We start from the raw sequence: 23,488 nt of genomic DNA on the forward strand, positions 1-23,488 counted from the left end.
AATAAAATAAAATAAAAACAAAAGGATTGGAGGCTTGGCTCAAGTGATGGAGCACTTTCCCAGTAATGTGAAGCTCTGGGTTCAATCCATAACACTGCAGAAAAGAAAAACAGTAAATAAACAGCAAGAAGAAAGTTTTGCTGTTATATATTTTTGCACTTGAAATTTTTTTACTAAAATAGTTGGGAAATTTTAAAGAGTATTGAAAAAGAAAGAACTCTAATGATACAGTGAATAGATTCTATGTACATTACATTTTATGAATTTATGGATCAGTATATTAGTTAAAAGGGTGAATACAAATTATTAACTAATGAGGCTCTCATTGATTTGGTAAATTCTCAGACTTAAGAAATAACTTAAGGATAGACAGTGTAATCATTCAATTCTCTGCTTATGCCAGCATATAACAAATAGTTAGTGTGTAACTAGCTTTCAAAGGATAAAACATTTGTAAGAAAATTCTCATATATTTAGAAACAAAATTATGGAATGGCTTTACTTGTTCTCCATTCACTGTTTAACCTGGCTCTTTTGGTTCCCCCATTTTTATCCTTTAATTTTCTGTCAATCTCTGTGACTGTCATGTACGTATCAGCGTTTAAAATTACGGTAATTGAAACTTTAAAAATGTTTACTCTCATTTAATTCATAACTAAGGCAATACCTTACAGCTTCTAGACCTCATTTTCTCCAGTGAATTGGTACCCCTGAGATGAAGGAGAGGAAAAGAGCAAGTTACTTTACTGGGTAAGACCAAGGGAATGACAAGATATAGTTAATGACGTGGCTCTATAACTGATATTATCAAATGCTATTCCACTGAAGGTGTTCAGTGTCCCAGGGAGACTGTGGATCATTTTCTTGCAGCACTGTTCGTGTTCAGACTACTTCTTTGTAGAGAATGGCCAACTCTGCATTGCTGAGATTCCTCTGCTAGTCTACACCCAACACTCCTTTCTGCTGGCTTTCTTTTCCATTGTCTCTAAACTCCACATTCTTTCAGATACAGATGTTTTATCACATTTTTCAACTATCACAGAAAGCTGCTAAATTTGGTGGAAATTTATCATCTTTCTGAAAAGATTTTTATTACAGCAGTTTTACGTTCACAGCAAAATTGAGAAGAGGAACAGAGATTTTCCTTTGGTCTGTTAGGGTCTTTGGCTAATATTTTAATCAAATTGTTTTTTTTCTTACTATTGAATTTTTAGAGTTCTTTGTAGATTTGAATATTAGGCATTATAAAAATGTAGGTTTTTGTAGGAGTTTTCTACTAGTCAGTGGCTTATCTTCTGTTTCTCTTTACATTGTCTTTTGCAAAGCAGAAGTTTTAAATTTAATGAACTCCCAATTATCAATTATTTCTTGCATAAATTGTACCTTTGATCTTAGTGTAAAGACTCATCACCATAAGCAAGCATGGTTCTTCCTATGTTACCTTCCAGGAATCTTGCATTTTTATTTCACACCTAGGTTTATAATCCATTTTGGGTTAAATGTGAAAGACTTAAGGTCTATGACTACATCCTTTTTATTCGTATATATGTTCAGTTATTTTAGCATAATTTTTTGATAAGTGACTTGCTACCTCATGTAGGATCACAAACACTCATTTCTTCCCAGAAGAGACAGCACATATTCATGTTATTGTTCAGAGGAAATGGATGTTTTCATTCAGTTTCTAATTTCAGCCATGTTTAGATTCTGCATTTAAAATCACTATGGAAATGTTGCGATATTCCCTGTATAGCTATCTTAAGCAAACAAAAATGCCTTTTTGTAAAAACAGAACAGGAAAATAAAACAGGTCCTGTGTGGGAAGTTGGTACCAGTGTGTTGGGGGAATACAAAGAAAGGGTGTAGAAGGGTGAATATGGTATGGATATTATGTACTCATGTATGGAAATGGAAAAATGGGACTATGAAATTAGTCCAGGAATGGTGGAAGGGGAGATAAAAGGGAATGATAGAGGGGAGTGAATTCAACTATGATATATTCTAAGAACTTTTGCAAATGTTACAATGTACCCCAAATATAACAATAGCATGATAATAAAAAAAAGGAAATAGAAAAAATAACCATGTCTATCCTTTCTTATTGTAATTGTATTGATAAAGGGCAAAATAGTTTCTGCTGGGTAGTTAGGGGTAAGGTGGTGTAAGGGAGGGAGCGGGGGGTGAGGTAAGGGAGGGGGTGGGGGGAAAGGGGAAGAACTGACCCAAGTGTTGTATGCATATATGAATAAAATAAAAATTAAAAAAAAACATTCCAGGTTCTGATGCTTGCTATCCTGAAGCTTAGGACCTGAGGGATAACTTGACTATAATGGTAAGTTTAATATACTGGCTTTCAATAAAGAATTTTAGGGAGGAAACTACCATATTTAATAAATAGTAAAAAAGTTCTATAATATTTGTGTGTATACTCACACATAACCTTGTAATTTTCTGTCTTTTATTTTTGTCAGTACTGGGGTTTGAATTCAAAGCCTTGTGCTTGCCAGGCAGACATTATGTCACTTGAGCTTCACCTCCAGCCTTTTTGCCTTTAGTTTATTTTTCAGGTAGGCTCTTCCTTTTTTCCTGGGACTGACCTCAGCCCATATATATCATGATATATATATATCATTATATATAACTGGATTACATGTATGCACCAGTGTACTCAGCTTCTTTGTTAAGTTGGGGGTCTTGTTAACTTCTTGCCTGGTCTATCCTCAAACCTCAATAATCTTGATCTCCCAAATATCTAGGATTACAGGCATGAGTAGGGTGCCTTGCCCTGTTCAGTTTAAGTAATGCATTACAGGGAATATTTCACGCATAATTTAAAAAGATTAATTGCATTTAAACGCATTCAATGTGAACTTTTTTCTTAAGATTTTCATGCTGATGATTTTAAAATGTTACATTTGTATTTCTTAAGGGAACTTTAAGAAAAATAATAGATTTAGACTTTTAAAATATAAACCAGTAGTTCAAAAGAAAGTTGAACAGAAAGAAATTATCCAAATGATGACATGATTCTATTTTTCTCTTATACAATTATATGTAATTAAAGCTCCAGTCTGGATTTTGATAATTTACATCTACTTCCTGAGGAAGAAAATTAAAGAAAGAAATGTGATTATTGAGCTAAGAATAGTTATTCTATATTCAAACTAATTCTTTATCACAAACTTCTGTACTTCACCTGCTTTCAATGATTATAAACACAGGTGTTCAAAATATTTCCATATTGTAAACTTCTAGCTTGTATTGTAAATGTCACCTCCATGTCTGAAGGTCCATTCAACCTTACTTACAATTTCCAAGGTTCGAAACCATATGCTTTCCAGTTGCCAAAATTTCAATTCACTGTATCTGAGGGCATTTCCATTAGTTGGCTACAGTCAGTAACAGGAATTAGGGTCAGCATTAGCCTTCTCTTCATCAACCCTTAGGCAATGCTTTGTGACAAAAGATATATCTATATCTATATCTATATGTATCTACCTATCTATCTATCTATATAGATGTAGTCCTTATCTATCTGGATATAGAGGGCAATAAGTCTTAATGTTCTAATTTACACTATTCCCCACAAGATTAAATTTTAAAGTTTTACACCAAATTAAAAAAAAAAAGACAACAGTGACCCTGATACAGGAGATGGTTGGTAAATATAGTTGAATGAATGAATAATTATACAATTTAAGGATGCTAATACACATTACCATTTGCTTGCTAGCACTGAAAAATGTAGACTTAATACAAGTATTGTCTGTTTGCTAGGCTCTAAATGCATCAATGACACACTATCTATCTATCTATCTATCATCTAGCTATAAATATGTGTATATGTATACACAGACAGACATACTTATATACATTGATAGAAGAATCACAAAGTTTTGGATGACCTCTCTGTGTGGTGGTAAAAGCTTCAGTTACCATGGTTAAATTAGGCTACTTGTCTCTGAAGGTTCCTATGTGTTACCTTTCTTTTTTTTTTTTTTTTTTAACCAAGAACTACTTTATTATTTTTTTCCATTTTTCTTTTATTATTCATATGTGCATACAAGGCTTGGTTCATTTCTCCCCCCTGCCCCCACCCCCTCCCTTACCACCCACTCCACCCCCTCCCTCTCCCCCCCAATACCCAGCAGAAACTATTTTGCCCTTATTTCTAATTTTGTTGTAGAGAGAGTATAAGCAATAATAGGAAGGAACAAGGGTTTTTACTGGTTGAGATAAGGATAGCTATACAAGGCATTGACTCACATTGATTTCCTGTGCGTGGGTGTTACCTTCTAGGTTAATTCTTTTTGATCTAACCTTTTCTCTAGTACCTGTTCCCCTTTTCCTATTGGCCTCAGTTCCTTTAAGGTATCTGCTTTAGTTTCTCTGCGTTAAGGGCAATATGTGCTACCTTTCAAAAGGCTTCCTTCACTTCCTTGTTCCTCAATGTATAGATAACAGGATTTAGAGCTGGTGTGACCACTGTGTACATGAGTGCCGTTACTTTGTCTGTGTCTGGAGTGTGTGCACTCTTGGGTTGGAGATAAGTGAACAAGGCTGTGCCATAGAAGAGAGAAACAACCAGGACATGAGAGGAACACCTGGAAAAAGTTTTGTGTCTGCCAGCTGCTGAAGGGATTCTCCAGATGGTGACAAAAATGTGTATATAAGAGCACAGAATCAGGAGACAGGGACTCATGATGAAGATCAGGGAAACAGCAAACAACACAATCTCATTGTGGGATGTATCAACACAAGCCAGTTTCACAACAGGCATGATGTCACAAAAATGTGCTGAATTTTTCCTGTTCCACAGAAGGGCAGAGTGAAGATTCAGGTGATTTGGGCAGACTCCACCACCACTCCAGTGATCCACGATGATGCAGCCAATGTCAAACAAACCTGAGGGCCCATCAGGAGAGTGTAATGTAGTGGGTAGCAAATAGCTATGAAGCGGTCATAAGCCATGGCTGCCAATAGGCAGCATTCTGTCCATCCCAGGATGGCAAATACATACATCTGTGCTGCACAACCTTCCACACTTATAGTCTTGGGCTCCACGAGAAGGTGCACCAGCATCTGAGGCACAACACTGGTGATATAGCACATCTCCAAAAAGGAGAGATTCACCAGGAAGAAATACATGGGAGTGTGCAGGGAAGAGGTGGCCTGGATCACACAGATGATGAGGAGGTTTCCTCCTACAGTAAATAAGTAGATGATTAAGAACACAGTGAAGAGTATGAGTTGGAGCTCTGCTAGAGGGGAAAAAGCCACAAATGTGAACTTAGTGCAAAGGGACTGGTTTCCACTCACTGTGGGCTCAGGGCCAGGCATCTGTGAAGGCAACAGAGAAGGCAGATAGTACCTAGAATCCGGTCATCTCACACAGGTGTCTATCAAACTTCAGCAGCACAGCTTTCCTAGACTCAGTGGTCTGAGATGAGGCACTAGACATCTGGATTCTCTGTTAAATCTAAAAAACAACCCAATTAAAATGGATTCATAGTGTTTCCTCATTTGAGTTGTGAGTCTTGTTTTATTTTCATGGAAATTTATAGAGAACAATTTAATTTCAGATATTCTAATTATATGCAAATCTGTTATATGATTAACAGATGAAAACATTAAAATTATAGTCCTATAAAACCTAATACAGAAAATAAAATATAAAAACATTATACTCTGATCTTCTGAACTCCACAACCTTTTGGAAGGCTACACTTAGAGACCTGATCAGAAGCAATATTTCGGTCACTTATCTATAGTTCTACATATATATTTTTACTTATTTTCATTTAAACAGAATAATTAAATGATTTGTTACCTAGGATACAAGGAAACCAAAAACCAAAAGAATTTTCTCTCCACAAGTATAATATAATTTTTCAGGAAATTGTTTGTAGGAGGACATACCTAGAATTAAAGGTAAACTTTGTTTTTCTTGTTGGGCTTAAAGACTTCACATGATTCCAAATTATAGCATGAAGATGGAGTAGGTAGTATTTTCATTCTTACTAGAGACCACAGGGATTACATCCTCTACATGACATAATTATGTTAATCTCATGAGGAATATGTTCCCAAATAACAACAAATTCTCCATGTGCTATTATGTTTTGTTTTTTTGAACATATTGCAAGAAATGAGGTTTTGCTGTCAGTTACATCACTAAAGTTCACTATTCTAAAAGTTTCACTAAAGTTTCAATATATTAAATGTTTCTAATTGGTCCTCATTATACAACTGAAATAATTATTGAACTTTGCAAATGTTCACATAGTAATGTTTTATAAGCTCCACTGGACGTCAGCACTATAGTCTATGTAATACAGGTGGGCACAGTACAGGACACATGCAGCCTCCACAAATCCCACAGATATATTCACTTCATTCATTACTTGTTATTTGATTATTAACAGCATAAAAGAATCTTCATGGTGAGGAAATAGAAAATTTCTGATAGAACTAGATAAAGTTTATTAAAACTGAAAAAATTTTTCTTGTACTATCCTTAAGAAATAAAAAATGTGTTCTTCAATCAAAACTCATTTTCTTTTTCTTGCTAGGGACAATATTCTAAATTTATGGCATATGTAGTGAGTGGACAAACAGGAAGGTTGAGAGACCATATTTTAAGCTATTGTTTTATAGAGCCCTTACAGAGCTATTTTTTTAAAATTCTACAATTATCATGTGCAACCTAATATGAGAGTTCATAGTAGTCAGAGTCCTCCAGAGCAACTGAATCATGAGGAGAAAGAGAGAGGGGAGGGAAAAAGGAAGAGAGGGAAAGGGAGAGGAAGAGAGAGGGAGAGAGGGAGAAAGAGGGGAGAGAGAGCGAGCGAGAGAGAAATGAGATAAGATGAGATTTGAGATGAATTTATGAGATTTGTTAGTGCATTGCCTTACTTAATTAGGGAAGCTGAGAAGTTCCACGACAGACCATCTACAAGATGGAGATAGTGGGATGGTGGTGGTGTATATCAGTTCCAATCTGAAGTCCTTGGATATGACTTTATAGCTCTGTCTGAAACTGAAAACCTGAATATCTGAGGGGCTGCTGGCTTAAGTCCCCCAGATTCACACACTAATCGCCTGTGGAAACACCATCACAGATACACCTGAAAACAATGATGTACCAGGTTTCTAGGTGTTTCTTAACTTAATGAAGTTAATATCTAGGATTAACTATCACAGGTCTACCTGGTGTCAACTTGACACCTACATCTCATTAAACCATAATCTTAAAGACAATAATAAGCAATAGTGCTACCTAAAATAATGAAGGTATTCTTTAAACAACCAAAAGCACTCTGAATCCTTCCATGGAGAGGAGACAAATTTCCTGGGTGATACTTACTTTTTTCTTGATATCCAATGACTTTGATACTCTCATCTAAAATTAGCAATGCTTAAATACTGATATAAAGTCAATAACCTTACTTTGCATGTTACATGAATGAGAATGGAAAGAAAACAATTTTTTAAAAAATACATCTGTGTACATACAGATGTGGGTGTGTATTCTTAACAAAATAGGGAAGAAACACTTGTGACAACTATAGTTTTCCTTTCTGTGAATAGTCATGTGGTCATAGTTGGCATTTATGATCATCTATTATTCATTCTGTATTCTCTTTGCCTTCATCAATGACAACAGTTAGAGGTGGTTCTTACCTGTCAAGGTGATACAAACCTTCATTCTTGAAGAAGCTGGGCCAGTCATAATCTTGTCTGGATTGGGTTGCTTGTAGTTTTTTGTTGATCTTAATTATTGAGCATGGTAATACTGAGTGATGCATAAAAGAAGCTCCTGCATTCCAGAAAAGAATAAAGTTGTGCAAATAGGAAATGCAATTTTTTTCTATTAGGCTACTAAGGGTAATGGTAAATTATTTCTACCTCCTCATTACTGAAGTGGGAAATCCTGGCTGTGGATAAAATAGAGTTATTTATTGAATACTGTTTCAAAATATATAAAGACTTCTTGGAAACCTTTCTTCAGTCCTGCAAAGTATTATAACATACTTAGAGCTCTCACAGCAATTTCAAAGGGTGATTTCAGTGTTCTATAAAGACATCTGCTTCCACATGATAAGACCAGTCAATTACGTGAAAAAGACCCTGTTGCTGCATTTCTTTGGTTGTGAAATGAGTTCCTTGGTCCGAAGCAATGCTGTATGGAATCATGATGATAGATAAATCATTCTTGGAGCCTGCAGATACCAGATTTGACAGAAGCATTGTGTACAGGGAAGGAAAATTCATATTTAAAGTAAGCACCATTCCAGTAAAGATAAAGCACTGTCCTGTCCATGATGGAATTTGCATAATGTAATTAACCTGTCATTATGTAGCTGGCTTATCACCACTGGGAATCATGCCATGATGTGAGTCAATTGTGAGTCTCTGTTTCTGGCAGATTAGAAACTCAGCAGTGGGTTTGGCAAAGTCAGACTTGATGATTGGAAGTCCATGTTGCTGAGCCCAAGCATAACTTCCATCCCTGCCACTATAGAAACTATTATCAAGAATTCATTGGGAAATAACAGGGGATATAGGAAAAAGAAGCTGACTACTATCCAAAAAATTGAGCCATTCTATCCATCTGATTGTTAAAGTCTTTTGCTAACATCACTCTTTGATGATAACTCACATGGAATACAAATATCTTCACATTTTTTGCCCATTCAGAAGACATTCATATACCATTCCCCCAAATTTCCTTGTCACTAGTTTTCTAAACAGTTTTTATCTAGGTCCTTGATCATCCAGCCAAATTATTGACTATAGCCCCTGAATCAGTATGCAATTTGAAATCTGGCCATTTCTCCTTAAAGAAAAATTGTACAATGACATAAGCTGCCCAAAGTTCTGCCTGTTGAGAGGATTTCCTTTCATTGCTGTCTTAGATAAGGGCTGTAGTGATGCAGTTGTCCACTTTTGGATGGTACCTGCAGAACCATCTGTAAACCAGATCCTAGTCTTCTCTTCCTCTATCAATTGATCATGAAGCCTTAGGTACAGACTGGGAGAAGCAGTGTAGCAGAAATAGGAACCATGGACATTTGAGCCACTTCTTCATATGAATTACCTGTGACTTTGGGACCTGCTCAGCCCAATCATGTACATACCACTTCCACTTGATGATGGAATCCTGCCATACATGCCAGCTTTATGACTTGATGGGTCAGATACCACTCAGTTCATGATAAACGTCTCAGGTCACATCACAACTTGGTAGCCTATAGTGAAGCATTAAATACTCTTAAATGGAGAGTATTTACCTGTGAACATTGCATGGCTTTGGTCAAAATGCTCTGGGCCCTCACTACAATTCACCTTTGAGATCTGTCAAAGGTTCTAAACAGAATCTCTTCCTGCCATTTAAAACCTCAAGTTTTTATGGCCCAAGTAACAGAACAACTTTCACAGTGGCCTGGTTCTGTCACAGAGCTATCTCTATTCTGGGCCCATTCAAGTTAACAGCTTTTCAAGTTATTTGGTAGACTAAAATAACAGATCAAAATGAGGAATGTGTTGCTTCCAATCTTCAAATAAGCCCCTTAGGCATGTTGGCTATTGGTGTGATATGGTTTTTTAATTGCTATTTTCTGAGGTAGAGGCAGCTCTAATGGCTTCCATTTGGCCTTTCCCACAATAATAGCCATCTCTCCATAGTTTAAAGAATGAATATGGGAATTCTGTCAGCTTCAAATAATTTCTTTTCTAATTTTGCTTTGTAGACCTGGGAAACGACTATAGGATGGGTTTGAAGACCCACTATAAGTTGGACCTGAGATAAAACCTCATTGATCACCTGGGTTCCATAACACCCTACTACAACTAGAAGGCCAAGTGATGTATTTGGTCTCCTGGATTCAACATCAGATCAGAGCCAACATCCAGTAGACTCCCCAGATTCTGATTATTTCCATTTTCCCAATGAACAATAACCTTGGTAAAAGGCCCTAGATCCCTTTGGGGAAAGATGGAAGAAAGACAGTATAAAATTTTGGTAGATAACAGGATCGTTCCTGGAAGAGACCTTGACTCTCCTTCATTCAAAGGGCTCTGATTCTGTGAACTACCTTGGTACCAGAAGTCCCTGACATGAAGTTTGGTCTCAGTTTGAACACTTGCCCATGTTAAGAGAAAATATATACTATACATAAGAAAGGAAAATGAATTTACAGTATTGGCCAAGGATGGAAAATGAAAAATTTTTAATCATCTCTCCCATAGCAATCTAGAAAAAATGAAACAAAAGCCAGGAAACATGGATGTGTAGATTGAGATGTGGTCCCCAGTTAGGGGAACTGACAGTCTTTCTTCTGGGAGTTGAGTCTTTCTCCTGGTGCCAGGTTCTTTGGGCTATGACATTTTCATTCCCAACATAGTATTTCCTGTAAGGATCTTAATTCTTAAGCATCCCTGTTGTTGTTCAAGCATGGGAATTGAGAGAGAGACTGTGCTTCTGTTTATATGATTCAAGTTACTCTTTGTTCACTTGACCTAAAGGTTTTTGCTTACATAGATCAAGAATTTAGTAGGCTTCCCATTTCACTTCTAGGAACACAATGGTTAACTAGTCAATGCCATAGATCTATATAAATCAGACTACTCTTATTGTTGCTTTGCCTTTGCTCTTCATTATAACTATAGTCACCTTGCCTTTGATGACTGAGCACCATCACTTGGCCCCTGCCACAGTGGATCCAATTATTCCCAATGCATTTAACTTTCTCAATTGAGTGACCATGTTTTCTGCTGTAAGGTATGTTCCACAGAGAAGAGTAATCACCCTGGGTTCACATCACAAATCTGTTTCTCCAAGTATTGATGAAAAGTATGTCTCTGGACCCTCTTAGTGTGGTTGAATATATGAGAAATACACTCCTGCTTTTCAACCTCCCTAAGTTTTCCAATCCCATCATCAACTGTAAACCATGGGAGATGGGGCATCTCTGGTTTAGCCAGTTGGCTCATCTTTTGACCCATGTCTCAGACAATCAACCAAACAATTCCAAACTTTCCTAACTCCTCATGCTGCTACATTAAATGCAGCACTCTGCTTAGTAGGCCCATATAAATTAACTTGACCAATCCAAACTCAAGTTCTTTATTTCACTACAACAAAACCTTAATACCTATTCCCATGAATGTTCTCTGTATATATATATATATATACATATATATATATATATGCACATAATATACATATATATACACATAATATATATGTAACCTATATATATATATATATATATATATAATATATTTATAACCTAAGAAATTATTTTGAGGTAGGTGTACCTTCTTCTGGGTCATCTCCTCTTTAGAAAAGTGCTGGGACTTCAGTCTAGTTATATGTCTAGAAGCAAAGAGAAATGGTAGGGATAGGTTTTGAGGAGAATCTGCATTGCCTTGCTTGCTTGGTACCCATCTCAGGAGAGGCCATTATTGCTTCCTCAGACAATGCAGAGTTAATTCCTTCAGAGAAGATGGAAAGGTCAATACCACTGGCAGGGGTGAGAGTAGGGGGATGCTGTTGCTTCTGGGAATGGGGGTGGGGATGGTCACTTATGGCCAGCCTTCCTACCTAGCTGTTTGTTAATACTGCTGTTCATGCATAGTTGACCTTAAACTCCTGGGACCATTGCAAAGCTTTCCCACCCCCTAAAAATATCATTAGAATTTGTTCTAATTTGTGACCATCATATTGCACTAATTTGTGACCATTTTAAGTTTATATTTAAGTAAAATATTTGAGTTTGCAACAAATATATTTATAATGAAATAAAAGGAGTTATTTCCAGATTTTTGTTATTATACTTCAAAGTTTAATATTTCTCAAGCATAAATGACTTCAGACATGCCAATGATAATAATTCTAATGGTTAAAAAATCAAAGAAAAATTTCCTGCTACTTTATGATATTATAAGGTACTGTTTTCATTTAATATTATCCTGGCAATGTTCTCATAGTAAAATAAACTAATAGCCATATTCTTTAAAATAAAAAAAGAGTAAAATCATGCCCATTATGAACTTTGCTAGATATGGCTTATCACTTTATGAAGATTATATTACAAAAATATTTAAAATAATATTTTAAAAATAAATTAAAAATAAAAATTTTAACTTGTGTGAGATTTAAGTGCATGCTATAAATTTCTAAAAAACCGAGCCAGAATTTTTCCTACAAAAGTGTGAAAATCTTATAGGAAAAATGACAATCTATACTCTTTACACAGTCTTGTCACTTTCATACTTGTAATCACCAAAGGACTCAGTGTGTTCAGTAGCCCAGCACAAAGAACTAGCATTGTTTAATACAGATTGAATTGCTGAGATGACTTCAAGAAAAACAGGTAATTCTATGAGTATTCTACATCCTCCCTATGAGATAAAAATTATTTAATTAACTCTAGTCCTTTTTAGTGTCCCAGGGATCATTTCCCAGAGGCACAATTTTTAAATGCTATTACTAAAATATATTAACCACGTACTGCAAAGCAAAGCAACGTGCTTCATTCTAAAGATCTGAACTATTGACAAGTTTCAAGATCATTTCCATTTCTCAGAAAGTATCACAGACCTTTTCAAAAAATTATCAAACTTCTAGTTAAAGAAGAAATTTGGGATTTTATTTGGTAAGGTATGTCCAGAGATTTCTTTAAGATATACATTTTTCTTCTTTATTTTTAATTTTTTATTATTTTTATTAGTGTATATTAATGGTACAAAGGGGTTTCATTGTGATATTCCCATACATGCATATAATTGCTTTGATCAAATTCATCCCCTCTATACAGTTTATAATTCCCTCCCCCCCTTTTTACATTTTTATTGTTCTATTTTCATACATGCCTATAAAGTACTTTGATCATGTTCATCCAACCCATCACCCTCTCCTTTCAACCTCTACATTTCTTCTGGTTCCCCCTCCAAACAGTCCCTCTTTTATATTCATGCCTATTTTTTTGAGCAAAATGTTCAATGCTGGAGATAATACAAACATGGATATTCCATTTTTTAACACATAATTTTATTTTTGCTTCTATTTATTATAAAACCATTGTAAGAAAAATAAGTAAAGAAATTTGGTTAATTATGAAAATGGAATAGCTTTATGATTTATGAAAATAAAAGACAAAAAAAATGGGGCTTTTGTATTATCTGTAAAGCTACAGAATGGTAAAGAATAGTGCATTAAGAAAATTATAGTTACTCAATTAAGAAATGCTGTGGATGATTATCACATAGGTCATCTTAATTCAGATACTGGGTTACTTACCTATTTACATTGAGAGTATTGAAAGCACTATTCCATTCAATAAATTAAATCAGACAAATTTAATATTGATCTTAGCTTCACATGTATCCTACATACTGATTATGAAATGTAATTAAAGCATAATTATTCTACTGACAGTATACATATTTGCAAGAGATCTAACTAGAACGAGAAGTAAAAGTCTATTTGCTATGAAAAGGCCAAAGTTCAGTTGCTTGATGGGGCTGAATATATTTTTTGGCCTCATTAGGACCTAATTGACAAAGTTAGTGCAGTTAATGACTATTAAATTGTTAAAAATGCCATGCAACAAATAAAATAGCACATTCTTTAGAGATATGTAGTAATCATGGCAACTTAACAATTTTTAAGTTAAAAAGAGACATCAGCATAATTTCTTGGTAGTGATTACATCATTGTTGCTAAGGAACCCCCTTGCTTAAGGGATCGATGCAACATAATCAGCAAGTATCTTAGCTCATGGAATGGCTGAGCAGGATATATGGAGGTGCATTCAGTGTCACTATAAAGCTCTAGTTCTCAAAACTTATTAAATTTAAATGTGACCAGGCAAGGTAGAAAAGTTTACTATCAAAAGCCTGACACTTCCTATTTCACACGGAGTGGTACACTGTACACGATATTACTCACAGACGAGACATTCATACTAGTATTGCTTTCAGCCACCAGGATTTATAGACATATAAATAGTAGTAGTTTAGGCATTACAAGATACACTAAATATTGTACCACAAAGTCTTGATATGTCCATCACTCCACGTTTTTACAAAACAATTAACAAGAGTATTTTTAGAACCATAACAAGCTTAGTATTTTCCAACATGCAGGTGAGCACAACAGTGCCTATGAAGCCTTTCATAAGTTTTGTTATATCCTAGGACTCTTGCTGCTACTGCTGCTGCTGTGAATGATGATGAGAACAGTAGGGAAGCATGTTTGGTGAGACTGGCGAGAGAACAGTGGTTTAAATCAATCTCACATGTAGTATATCATCACATCTATGTTCTGGAAACTTCAGGGGTGAGGAGCCCGGGGTTGTCAAAGTTCTTCCTTTCCTTATGCTGAGGATGCTGGTTTGGGAACTTATAATACTCTTCCAATACACAAACAGGTATGATGTTCTCAAATTGCATGTCATTAGGATAGAATTAAAATGCAGTATTCCTTAAACGAGCTACATGTTTCAGTATGAATCTATAGGCTGTCGACTTTCAGCTTCTTACTTTTGGAAGGGAAATTGATTTTCAACATTATTTTGTTTATAAAGGTGTTCTGAATTAAAATTTAAAAGTGTAATATAAAATAATTAACTTAATATTTACCAAACTGAATATTAAAAATATACCTCATTAAACTCTATGTATCATTATGAATAGTTATTTATCCAATGAATGTTGTAATACTTGATATGTTGTTGTTAGGAATTATGTACACATTAAAAAAATTGTGCACTTCTGTTGGTCAAAATATTTTACTGTGAGATACAGTGTTTCAGTTCATAATAAGTAAATTAGTACTTTTATGAGCAGACATACAATAGTAAGTGTATATATTAACAGAAGTGTCAAAGTCTCACTTCTCATTATGTATTTTTGGAGAAGATGTATAATCTTGATCAGACCTATGTTGATGAGTAGGAGTTCTGGTGACTGTTGGGAGTGTGACTTCTCTGATGGAAGTCATATTTTCTTGAAAGGTATTTAGGCCCAAAACGAGCAATATGACTATAATTATGGGTACAATAAAAATGTGGGACCATAAAATCAAATGTTACAAGATAAAATGTCAAAAATATCATTAATTAGAAGTCCCATGGAGACTATGGAAAAGAACCAAAAATTTACACACGTTTATTTACCAAACTTCTCTCATATACATATGCATGTGTGTTTGTAGAAAAATGAATATTTATATATATGTATATGTGTGTGTGTAAAATGCACATTATTCTGTAGAAACATGATTTAAATTGCCAAAGATTGGAAAGTATAACTCATAGTTATCTTCATTGAACTCTGAAATCATTTAAAAATTAGTAAATAATTCTACTTTAATTCTTATTCTCCTAAAGTCTTGTACTCAGTGCAAAAAAGCATGTCTTGCTGACACAAACAGCTGCCAACATTAACTGTTGATGAGAAGAAAACTGCACCTGCGTGACAGTTAAGTAAGAGACATTCAAAATATTCTTTTCTCTTTGAATGTTTCTTATTGTAAGGAATCTGAGGTTTACAGAATAAGAAGGGTAAGATGACTGAGAATAGAGAGGCTTTGTGGATTTTATTGTTTTGAGATTCTATCTATACTGATTGCTTGCCCATTGATGCACATACTGTGATTCCTACAGAGCAACTTGTTTAAGATATGATTTGTGAAAACCACACAAGAGTTACTGAATTTACTCTTCTTGGATTTACAAACAATCCTAGAATGCAAATTTTCCTCTTCATTTTGTTCCTGGCCATCTACACGGTTACTTTGTTGGGGAACTTTCTTATTGTCATAGTTACCAGTGTGGATCCTGTTCTTCAAACACCCATGTACTTCTTTCTCCGAAACCTGTCACTTCTTGAAGTGTGTTTCACCCTGGTCATGGTGCCAAAGATGTTGATAGACCTAGTGTCACCAAGGAAAATCATTACTTTTGTGGGCTGTGGTACCCAGATGTACTTCTTCTTCTTCTTTGGTTGCTCTGAATGCTTTCTTCTCTCTATGATGGCTTATGACCGCTTTGTGGCCATCTGTAGCCCTCTCCGTTATTCAGTCATAATGAACAGGTCCCTCTGCTTGTGGATGGTCCTAGGCTCTTGGGTGTTTGGTGTCCCTGTGTCTATGCTACAGACTGCTTGGATGATGACCCTTCCTTTCTGTGGACCAAATGCTATAGACCATTTTTTTTGTGATGGTCCTCCAGTTTTGAAATTAGTCACTGAAGATACAACTATGTATGAAATGCAAGCACTTGCATCCACACTGTTGTTTATCATGTTTCCTTTTTCCCTTATTTTGGTCTCCTACACCCGCATTATTGTGACCATTCTGAGGATGCCATCTGCTACTGGTCGCCAGAAGGCATTTTCTACTTGTTCATCACACCTCATTGTGGTATCCCTCTTCTATGGAACAAGCAGTCTGATCTATTTACGGCCCAAATCCAGTCAGTCTCTGGAGAGCAAGAAGCTACTGTCTTTGTCGTACACTGTCATTACACCTATGTTAAACCCCATCATCTATAGCCTAAGGAATAATGAAGTAAAAGGAGCCATCAAGAGAACAGTCATTAGAAACATCTTGCAGAAGTTGGACAAGTTTAAGTCCCTCATGTAGAGTGTTTCCAAATAAAGTATGAGTGGCAGAACCCACGCAAGTGACATAAAAGGAAAGTGCAGAAGAGCTGTTCTTCTTCTCTTAGTGTCACTTACTGTGGTGGGTGACTCCCAGAGCATCATTCGATCTTAGAAAGAAAACCCTAAGTTGGGAGTAACTGAGGAAAACTTTATGAAAAGACTGTTTAATATTTGTAGGCAAGACTAGGTAATTGCCAGTCAAGTCACACAATGCAAATTGCATAACTTTTTCTGATTCCAAGTAGGTGTGTTTATTAACTTTGCAAATGTACAACCAAAAGATGCACCTCAATTTATGATGTAAATAAATGGTAATATAGTAAGTTGAAAATACCATATGATGAAAATGCACCCAACCTTGTGAACATCATAGATAAGCCATAAGTACACTGCAGAATACTGGTTGTTTACCTTCATAATCCCATGGCTAGCTGTGAGCAGCAGCTCACTGCACTGCCCAGATACACAGTACACTGCCCTAAAGGAATTTTAAACTTGGTTTGGATAAAAACCTCAAATATTTGAAGTATGTTTCTATTGAAACTTATTTGGAATCAGAAAAAGTTATGGAATTTGTATTGTGTGACCTGACTGACAATTACCTATCACTTTTGCACTGTTACAAAGTTGAACAATAGTAAGTCAAACCATCATAAATTTGGAACTGTCTATATAAGAAAAAGGTATGTAATATCTCTGTTCTTTACTAGAGAAAGGTAGTCATTCAGCCTTATTCTGTTCTGCCTCTCAATAAAGAGTTGACTTCTGTCCTTGAACAAACCAAATATGAATCAGAGGGTAATAATATCCCTTAATTCAGTGCATTAACACTACCCTTCAGGGGAAGAGTGCAAGATTGAGAGGGGCAAGAAAAATATGAAAGGAAAATATAAATGTCCACCACAGACCACTATACATTTCTGCAGCTAATGTGATGTAACAGTGAATCTTGCAATGTTTTTAAGTAATTTTTTTAATGTATAAAATGATGAATTTTACAGATGTCAAGAAGTCATGATGGAAATTTTTTACATGTTTAAAAGAGTTATTTAATAAAATTATCTTAATGTTTATATTTGGTTACATGAGTGTGAGCATGTTTAGTCATTGGCTGTATCAGTCATTAATTGTTCAACAATCAGCTGTTCTTTTTTTTTGAAACATGACTGTTTATTACTGTTATTTCTTTTTTTAAATTATTTTATTATTCATATGTGCATACAAGGCTTGGGTCATTTCTCCCCTCTGCCCCCACCCCTTCCCTTACCACCCACTCCACCCCTTCCCTCTCCCCCCCACCCCCTCAATACCCAGCAGAAACTATTTTGCCCTTATTTCTAATTTTGTTGTAGAGAGAGTATAAGCAATAATAGGAAGGAACAAGGGTTTTTGCTGGTTGAGATAAGGATAGCTATACAGGGAGTTGACTCACATTGATTTCCTGTGCGTGGGTGTGACCTTCTAGGTTAATTCTTTTTGATCTAACCTTTTCTCTAGTTCCTGGTCCCCTTCTCCTATCGGCCTCAGCTGCTTTTAAGGTATCTGCTTTAGTTTCTCTGTGGTAAGGGCAACAAACGCTAGCTAATTTTTTAGGTGTCTTACCTATCCTCACCCCTCCCTTGTGTGCTCTCACTTTTATCATGTGCTCAAAGTCCAATCCCATTGCTGTGTTTGCCCTTGATCTAATGTCCACATATGAGGGAGAACATATGATATTTGGTCTTTTGGGCAAGGCTAACCTCACTCAGAATGATGTTCTCCAATTCCATCCATTTACCAGCGAATGATAACATTTCATTCTTCTTCATGGCTGCATAAAATTCCATTGTGTATAGATACCACATTTTCTTAATCCATTCGTCAGTGGTGGGGCATCTTGGCTGTTTCCATAACTTGGCTATTGTGAATAGTGCTGCAATAAACATGGGTGTGCAGTTGCCTCTGGAGTAATCTGTGTCACAGTCTTTTGGGTATATCCCCAAGAGTGGTATAAGCAGCTGTTCTTATAATTCAAACAACAAACACTTGCCTAACAGCATCGTAAATCAAAAGAGTGATAATAATGGCAAACATGATATACTGAGACACTGGTTCTAACAGATACTCCTGTAACAACTCAAGGGAAAGATCCTATTAAATATGTAATTTACATAAAAGACACATGAGAATCAGAGAATGTATGTAATTTGACAAACTAGAGTTATTGAGAGGTGGCCACAATAATTTGAATCCAGTATGTCTAAATCTGAAATCCATATATTAATCTCTTAAAAATCTCTAGTCATATTTTTATCTTGATAAAGCCACCATCTACATGAGAATTTGGCTATGAAAAAACAGAGAAAAAAACATGATATGAGCAAAATTTAATTTTGGGTAATCAGTACAAGCATATATTGGCTTTGATTTGCAACTTGGGCATAAATGTGTCTTCCTCTACAGTTTTGTTAGGCATTGCTTCTGTAAATTGCACATCTTTTCCTTCAACCAGTAACCACAATCTATCATTCTTTGCCAGTTTTTCAGAACCTGTAAAAGCCACTACAAATTTTAAACTTGTGATCATTGTTTTTAGTTTAGTTGTGATTTGCTGAGTCTCATATTTATGAAGTGTAATGAGCATTTATGGAATATCTCTTCCTTTAAATCTTTATCCTTTAACTGACTTTTATTTTTTAAAGACTAATTCAAATATTCTTGAAGGAATGTTACTAAGTCAGTGAACATCTGGGAAGATGCTATCACAATGGTTTTCTATTAGCTGTGTATAACTCATGAGTAGATTGTGGGATTGCAAACTCAATCTCAATTTGATTATGCATGTGCAAGTTTAATACTTGGCACAGTAAAACATAGAATAGAATAATGAGCAATATGTGAATACTCTGTGTGCTCTTAGCACACAGCAAACACTGTCTGGGTATTTGTTATTATTCTCAATATAATTTAGAAAATATAGAATAGATACTCCTAATTAAAATGGCATGATTTGAGTTATGTATATATCATGTATTGATTGAAGCGTAAAACTAATTTCTTCCTACCAGTTACAAGCCAAAAAGGTTTACAGGTTTTGTACCTAGTACATCTCCTATGTGTTTTGCATTCCAATACTTTTAAAAAGGAATTGATAATTATGCTTCAAATAGTTTCATTAAAATTGATAGAAATGCCAGAAAAAAAGGCAATCAATACTGTTGCTATTTCAATGTAGCTTAAAATTTCTGTCTTCAATTTGCTTTAATGTTACTAGGGTGAAATTAGTGAATATGATCTGACATACATTTAAGCATAACCTTGGTTTATAAGATGCACTAAATAAAACTTTCCTAAAGGAGTCTGAAATTTGGTTAGGAAAGAAAATTTAAGTACAATTAGAAAAATATAATTATAAATGAAGTAATAAGGCAAAAATTTCACTTGCTACAATCAATGCTACAAAGTCATGTAAACTTATAAACCTGTATTATAAATTAATACTGACAGGGAGTGTTGTACATTTTCAGATAGTAGAAAGAATACAAGTTATAGAAACTAAATTATAATAACCTTTCACAGTGGAATGTAACCCACAGAGTTTGTGTTTGAATTCAGAATAAAACACAAGGTAACAATGTGACAATAGTAGATTCTTTATCATCCATGAGTAACTGTATTTGCAGTAACTTTTTATAAAGTCACGTAAGTTTTCATTGTACTGTGATAGTTGAATATATTCAGAAAAGAGAGTTTGGTGATCATCTGGGACCTGTTTAGCCTCCGAATGTCTTATTAGTGCAAGACCGAGGCATTTCCCATGGGGAAGATGTGAAGGATGCATATACATTTTACCAGATCCTTACAGGTAATTTGTGAGCACATAACCTAAGCTCAACTGTTAATATTTGAATTGTGATGTAAGAATGCAAGGAAGTGAGTCAGTGAAGACTCACATAATGCCAGTGTTTCCCAGAATCCTAGAGCAGCAGAGAGAGTGGTGGTGATTCTCAAAGTCTAGGACTGGGACGGCGAGCCTAAGTGGTGCCACAGCCCTTTTTCTCACCACAGATTCTGGAATATGGTTTTGGATGTTTCACTGTGGGCCTGGATGCTGCTAGTTCTGCCATATTTCCCTTCCCATTTTCTGCTCTATGAACTCCTCCCTATCCTATCAACCATTTTTTTCCTGTGTAAGTCAGCAAGAGTCAATTTCAGTTTTTTGACAGTGAAGAATCTTGATGGACTCAAAACCAAAAATCAAGATGTACAAGTAATTTGTAAGTTTATAAAAAAAGTCTCATTCAGAAGTCTTATAGAAGGTTAATTCTGAGCATAAAGGCAAATATAATTTAAATATATGAGTTCACACACACACAAACATGCATTATCATGATATGTAAAAATAAGACCACATCTATCTTCATCATAAACTAGACTTGAATACTCTTCTCTGTGTTTGTTTTAGGGACATCTGGAAAGAGGACAGAAACATTTTTCAGGAGGTATTTGAAAATTATAACAATATAATAAAGAATAATAAGTATTATAATGGTATTTTCAATTTAGATAAGTTGGATTTGTTTCCTTTATATGAAACCATGAGCACATTTTGTAAAAGTGACTGTTTGTTAGAGGAAAAATATTTATTTTTTGTTGTGAAAAAACTCAGATGTTTTCCCCAATTTTTCACTATGTTTCTAACAGTGGTCTGGATAGAAACTACTTGGGGATCACTTTGACCATCTATAAAGGAGAAAACTCTAAAAATATAAAAATCTAAATTTTGACAACAAATAACTTGGATTAATAACACCAAAATAGTTAGGAGATGGATCACAAAAATTCATGACAAATTTGCAAAACGAGTTTAGCTGAAAAGGAAGCATGCTTTCTGTTTGACATAGGAACACACTACTGGAAGACACCAAGTCAATTTAAGATGAGTTTGAATTAGACTAGGGAAGGTAATAAACCCAGTAACTGGTATCCTTATATAATTTAAAAGATTTAGTGTGAAAGTGACACAAACACAGGGAAGACTACCATGTGGAGATGGTGGCAGAAATTAGAGTGTTGCAGCTGCACTTTGAGAACACCAAGGATTATTGACTACAATAAGAAGACTGAAGAGAGGGATGGAATATTTTCTTGTGGAGTCTTGTGAAGAAACTCTGTTGACATCTAATACCAGATCTCTGGATTTCTGAACTATGAAAGAATACATTTCTATTGTTTTAAGTCTCCCTGTAGTGATTAGGTGATTCTTCATGAGCCATGAGGTAGATGGATAGAAACATGGCATGCCCTTTGTAATAAGGCTTGCCAGGTCTTCACATCAGGAGGATGTATTTTTTCCCATCCCTTGAATCTAGTCTAGAAATGTGACTTGGTTTTGCAAAGTGAGGATAAAAAGAGGAGTGCTGGACCACCTGCTGTGGTCATGCATCCTCCCTCTTTTTCTCCCCCTCTTTCTCCTCCTTCTCTTCCCTTCCCTTCCCTCCCCTCCTTCTTCCCCTGCTTTTCCCATCCCCTCCCCAACCCTCCTCCTCCTCCTTCTCCTTCTTCTTCATCTTCTTGCCCTCCTTCTTCTCCCCGTCTCTTCTCTCCATCTTCTCTCTCCCTCTTTCTCTTCTTCTCTCTGACACCTACATGAGAACAAGACAGAGTAAGCTCATTGGAAAAGGAAAATCCTTTAGAAGCTGACCTGATTAATCCCACAGAGTCCATTTTAGACCATCTTACAGCCAGCTGACTCTTAAAGATATGGAGACAATCAGAATTGTTGTTTTAAGGCAGTGAGGTGAAGTGAGATTTTTTACACAGAATGGTTAAGGTTGAGTGATGCTTAGTCTACTTTAGTAATGACGTTAACAATTGCATTTGTTAGATTCATCCTGAATCTTTAACAGAAATTGCTCCCACTTCTCTGCATGATGCAGAAAAGCTACACAAGTCTGGTATATGTATTTCCTTTTTATTCTGTGAAATAAATAAGGCATTGGTTTACTAATTTATTACCAGTTCAAATAATTTCCACTTGAAGTTAAATATTTTTATTTAACTTCTTTTATTTTTATTTTCTTTCACATGAGAACTAAATAAGGTATCTGGTGCCACAATTCTCAATCAATGACACAGAACATTTCCATAACTATTTTGAGCATAATTTTGTTGAGCTTTTAAAGAATTATTCCATAGTCATTAAGTTCTGAGAAACGGTTCTCTCTGGAGAACGTGGAGAATGGTGGTGCTGAAATCTGTACTGTTTTGTGTTTAGGCCTACAGTATTTTTCATTAACCTTTTAGAGTATGGAAAGATTATCATTATTAATATCATTTTTATTTTGACAAGCAACTAAAATTTATATGGTACATGTCTTAAAATATGTAGTCAATATTTGTTTGTTTGTTCTGAGACAGGCTCTATTTAACTCAGGCTGATCTTGGACTCAATCCTCCTGCCTCAGCCTTCTGAGCACTGGAATTACAGGTATGCCAATATGTTTACAAAGCAGAATGACAAACTGAGCTAATTAATATTAGCTCAGTTACTTACTTGTAACTCAAGTAAGCTCAATTTAATTGTGATTTTTTTTTTGTGAGAATACTCAAAATCTACTTTTTTGGCAATTTTTAAGTATATAACACATTGCTATTAACTATATCGCACTGAACAATGTCAATATTGAACTTATTCCTTCCTCTCTAAGTGTAATTTAGAGTACTTGTCTTACTGAAATCTTCCTATCTTCACTTGTTTGTCTCTGTAAATCTAAATTCCACATTCAAGCTTCCAATATTTTTCTAGGTTATACTTGAATGAAATCTTTTTTCT

The 23,488-nt window shown here is 35.3% G+C and overlaps 1 protein-coding gene and 1 pseudogene across 1 annotated transcript; one reads left to right on the forward strand and one right to left on the reverse strand.

The window, feature by feature from the left end:
- Positions 1–4,417: 4,417 nt before the first annotated feature.
- LOC109677990 (olfactory receptor 10C1-like) lies at positions 4,418–9,091 on the reverse strand (annotated as a pseudogene).
- Positions 9,092–15,691: 6,600 nt separating this feature from the next.
- Positions 15,692–16,654, forward strand: LOC109677997 (olfactory receptor 10A7). The gene has a single exon (XM_074084858.1). It carries the CDS (start codon positions 15,692–15,694, stop codon positions 16,652–16,654), a length of 963 nt encoding a protein of 320 aa, XP_073940959.1.
- Positions 16,655–23,488: the final 6,834 nt, after the last annotated feature.

Source organism: Castor canadensis, chromosome 8, assembly GCF_047511655.1.
Source record: "Castor canadensis chromosome 8, mCasCan1.hap1v2, whole genome shotgun sequence".
NCBI lineage: Eukaryota > Metazoa > Chordata > Mammalia > Rodentia > Castoridae > Castor > Castor canadensis.

Excerpts from the sequence above, each read along its gene's own strand:
- LOC109677997 (XM_074084858.1), top strand. The coding sequence starts at position 15,692 with ATGATTTGTGAAAACCACACAAGAGTTACTGAATTTACTCTTCTTGGA.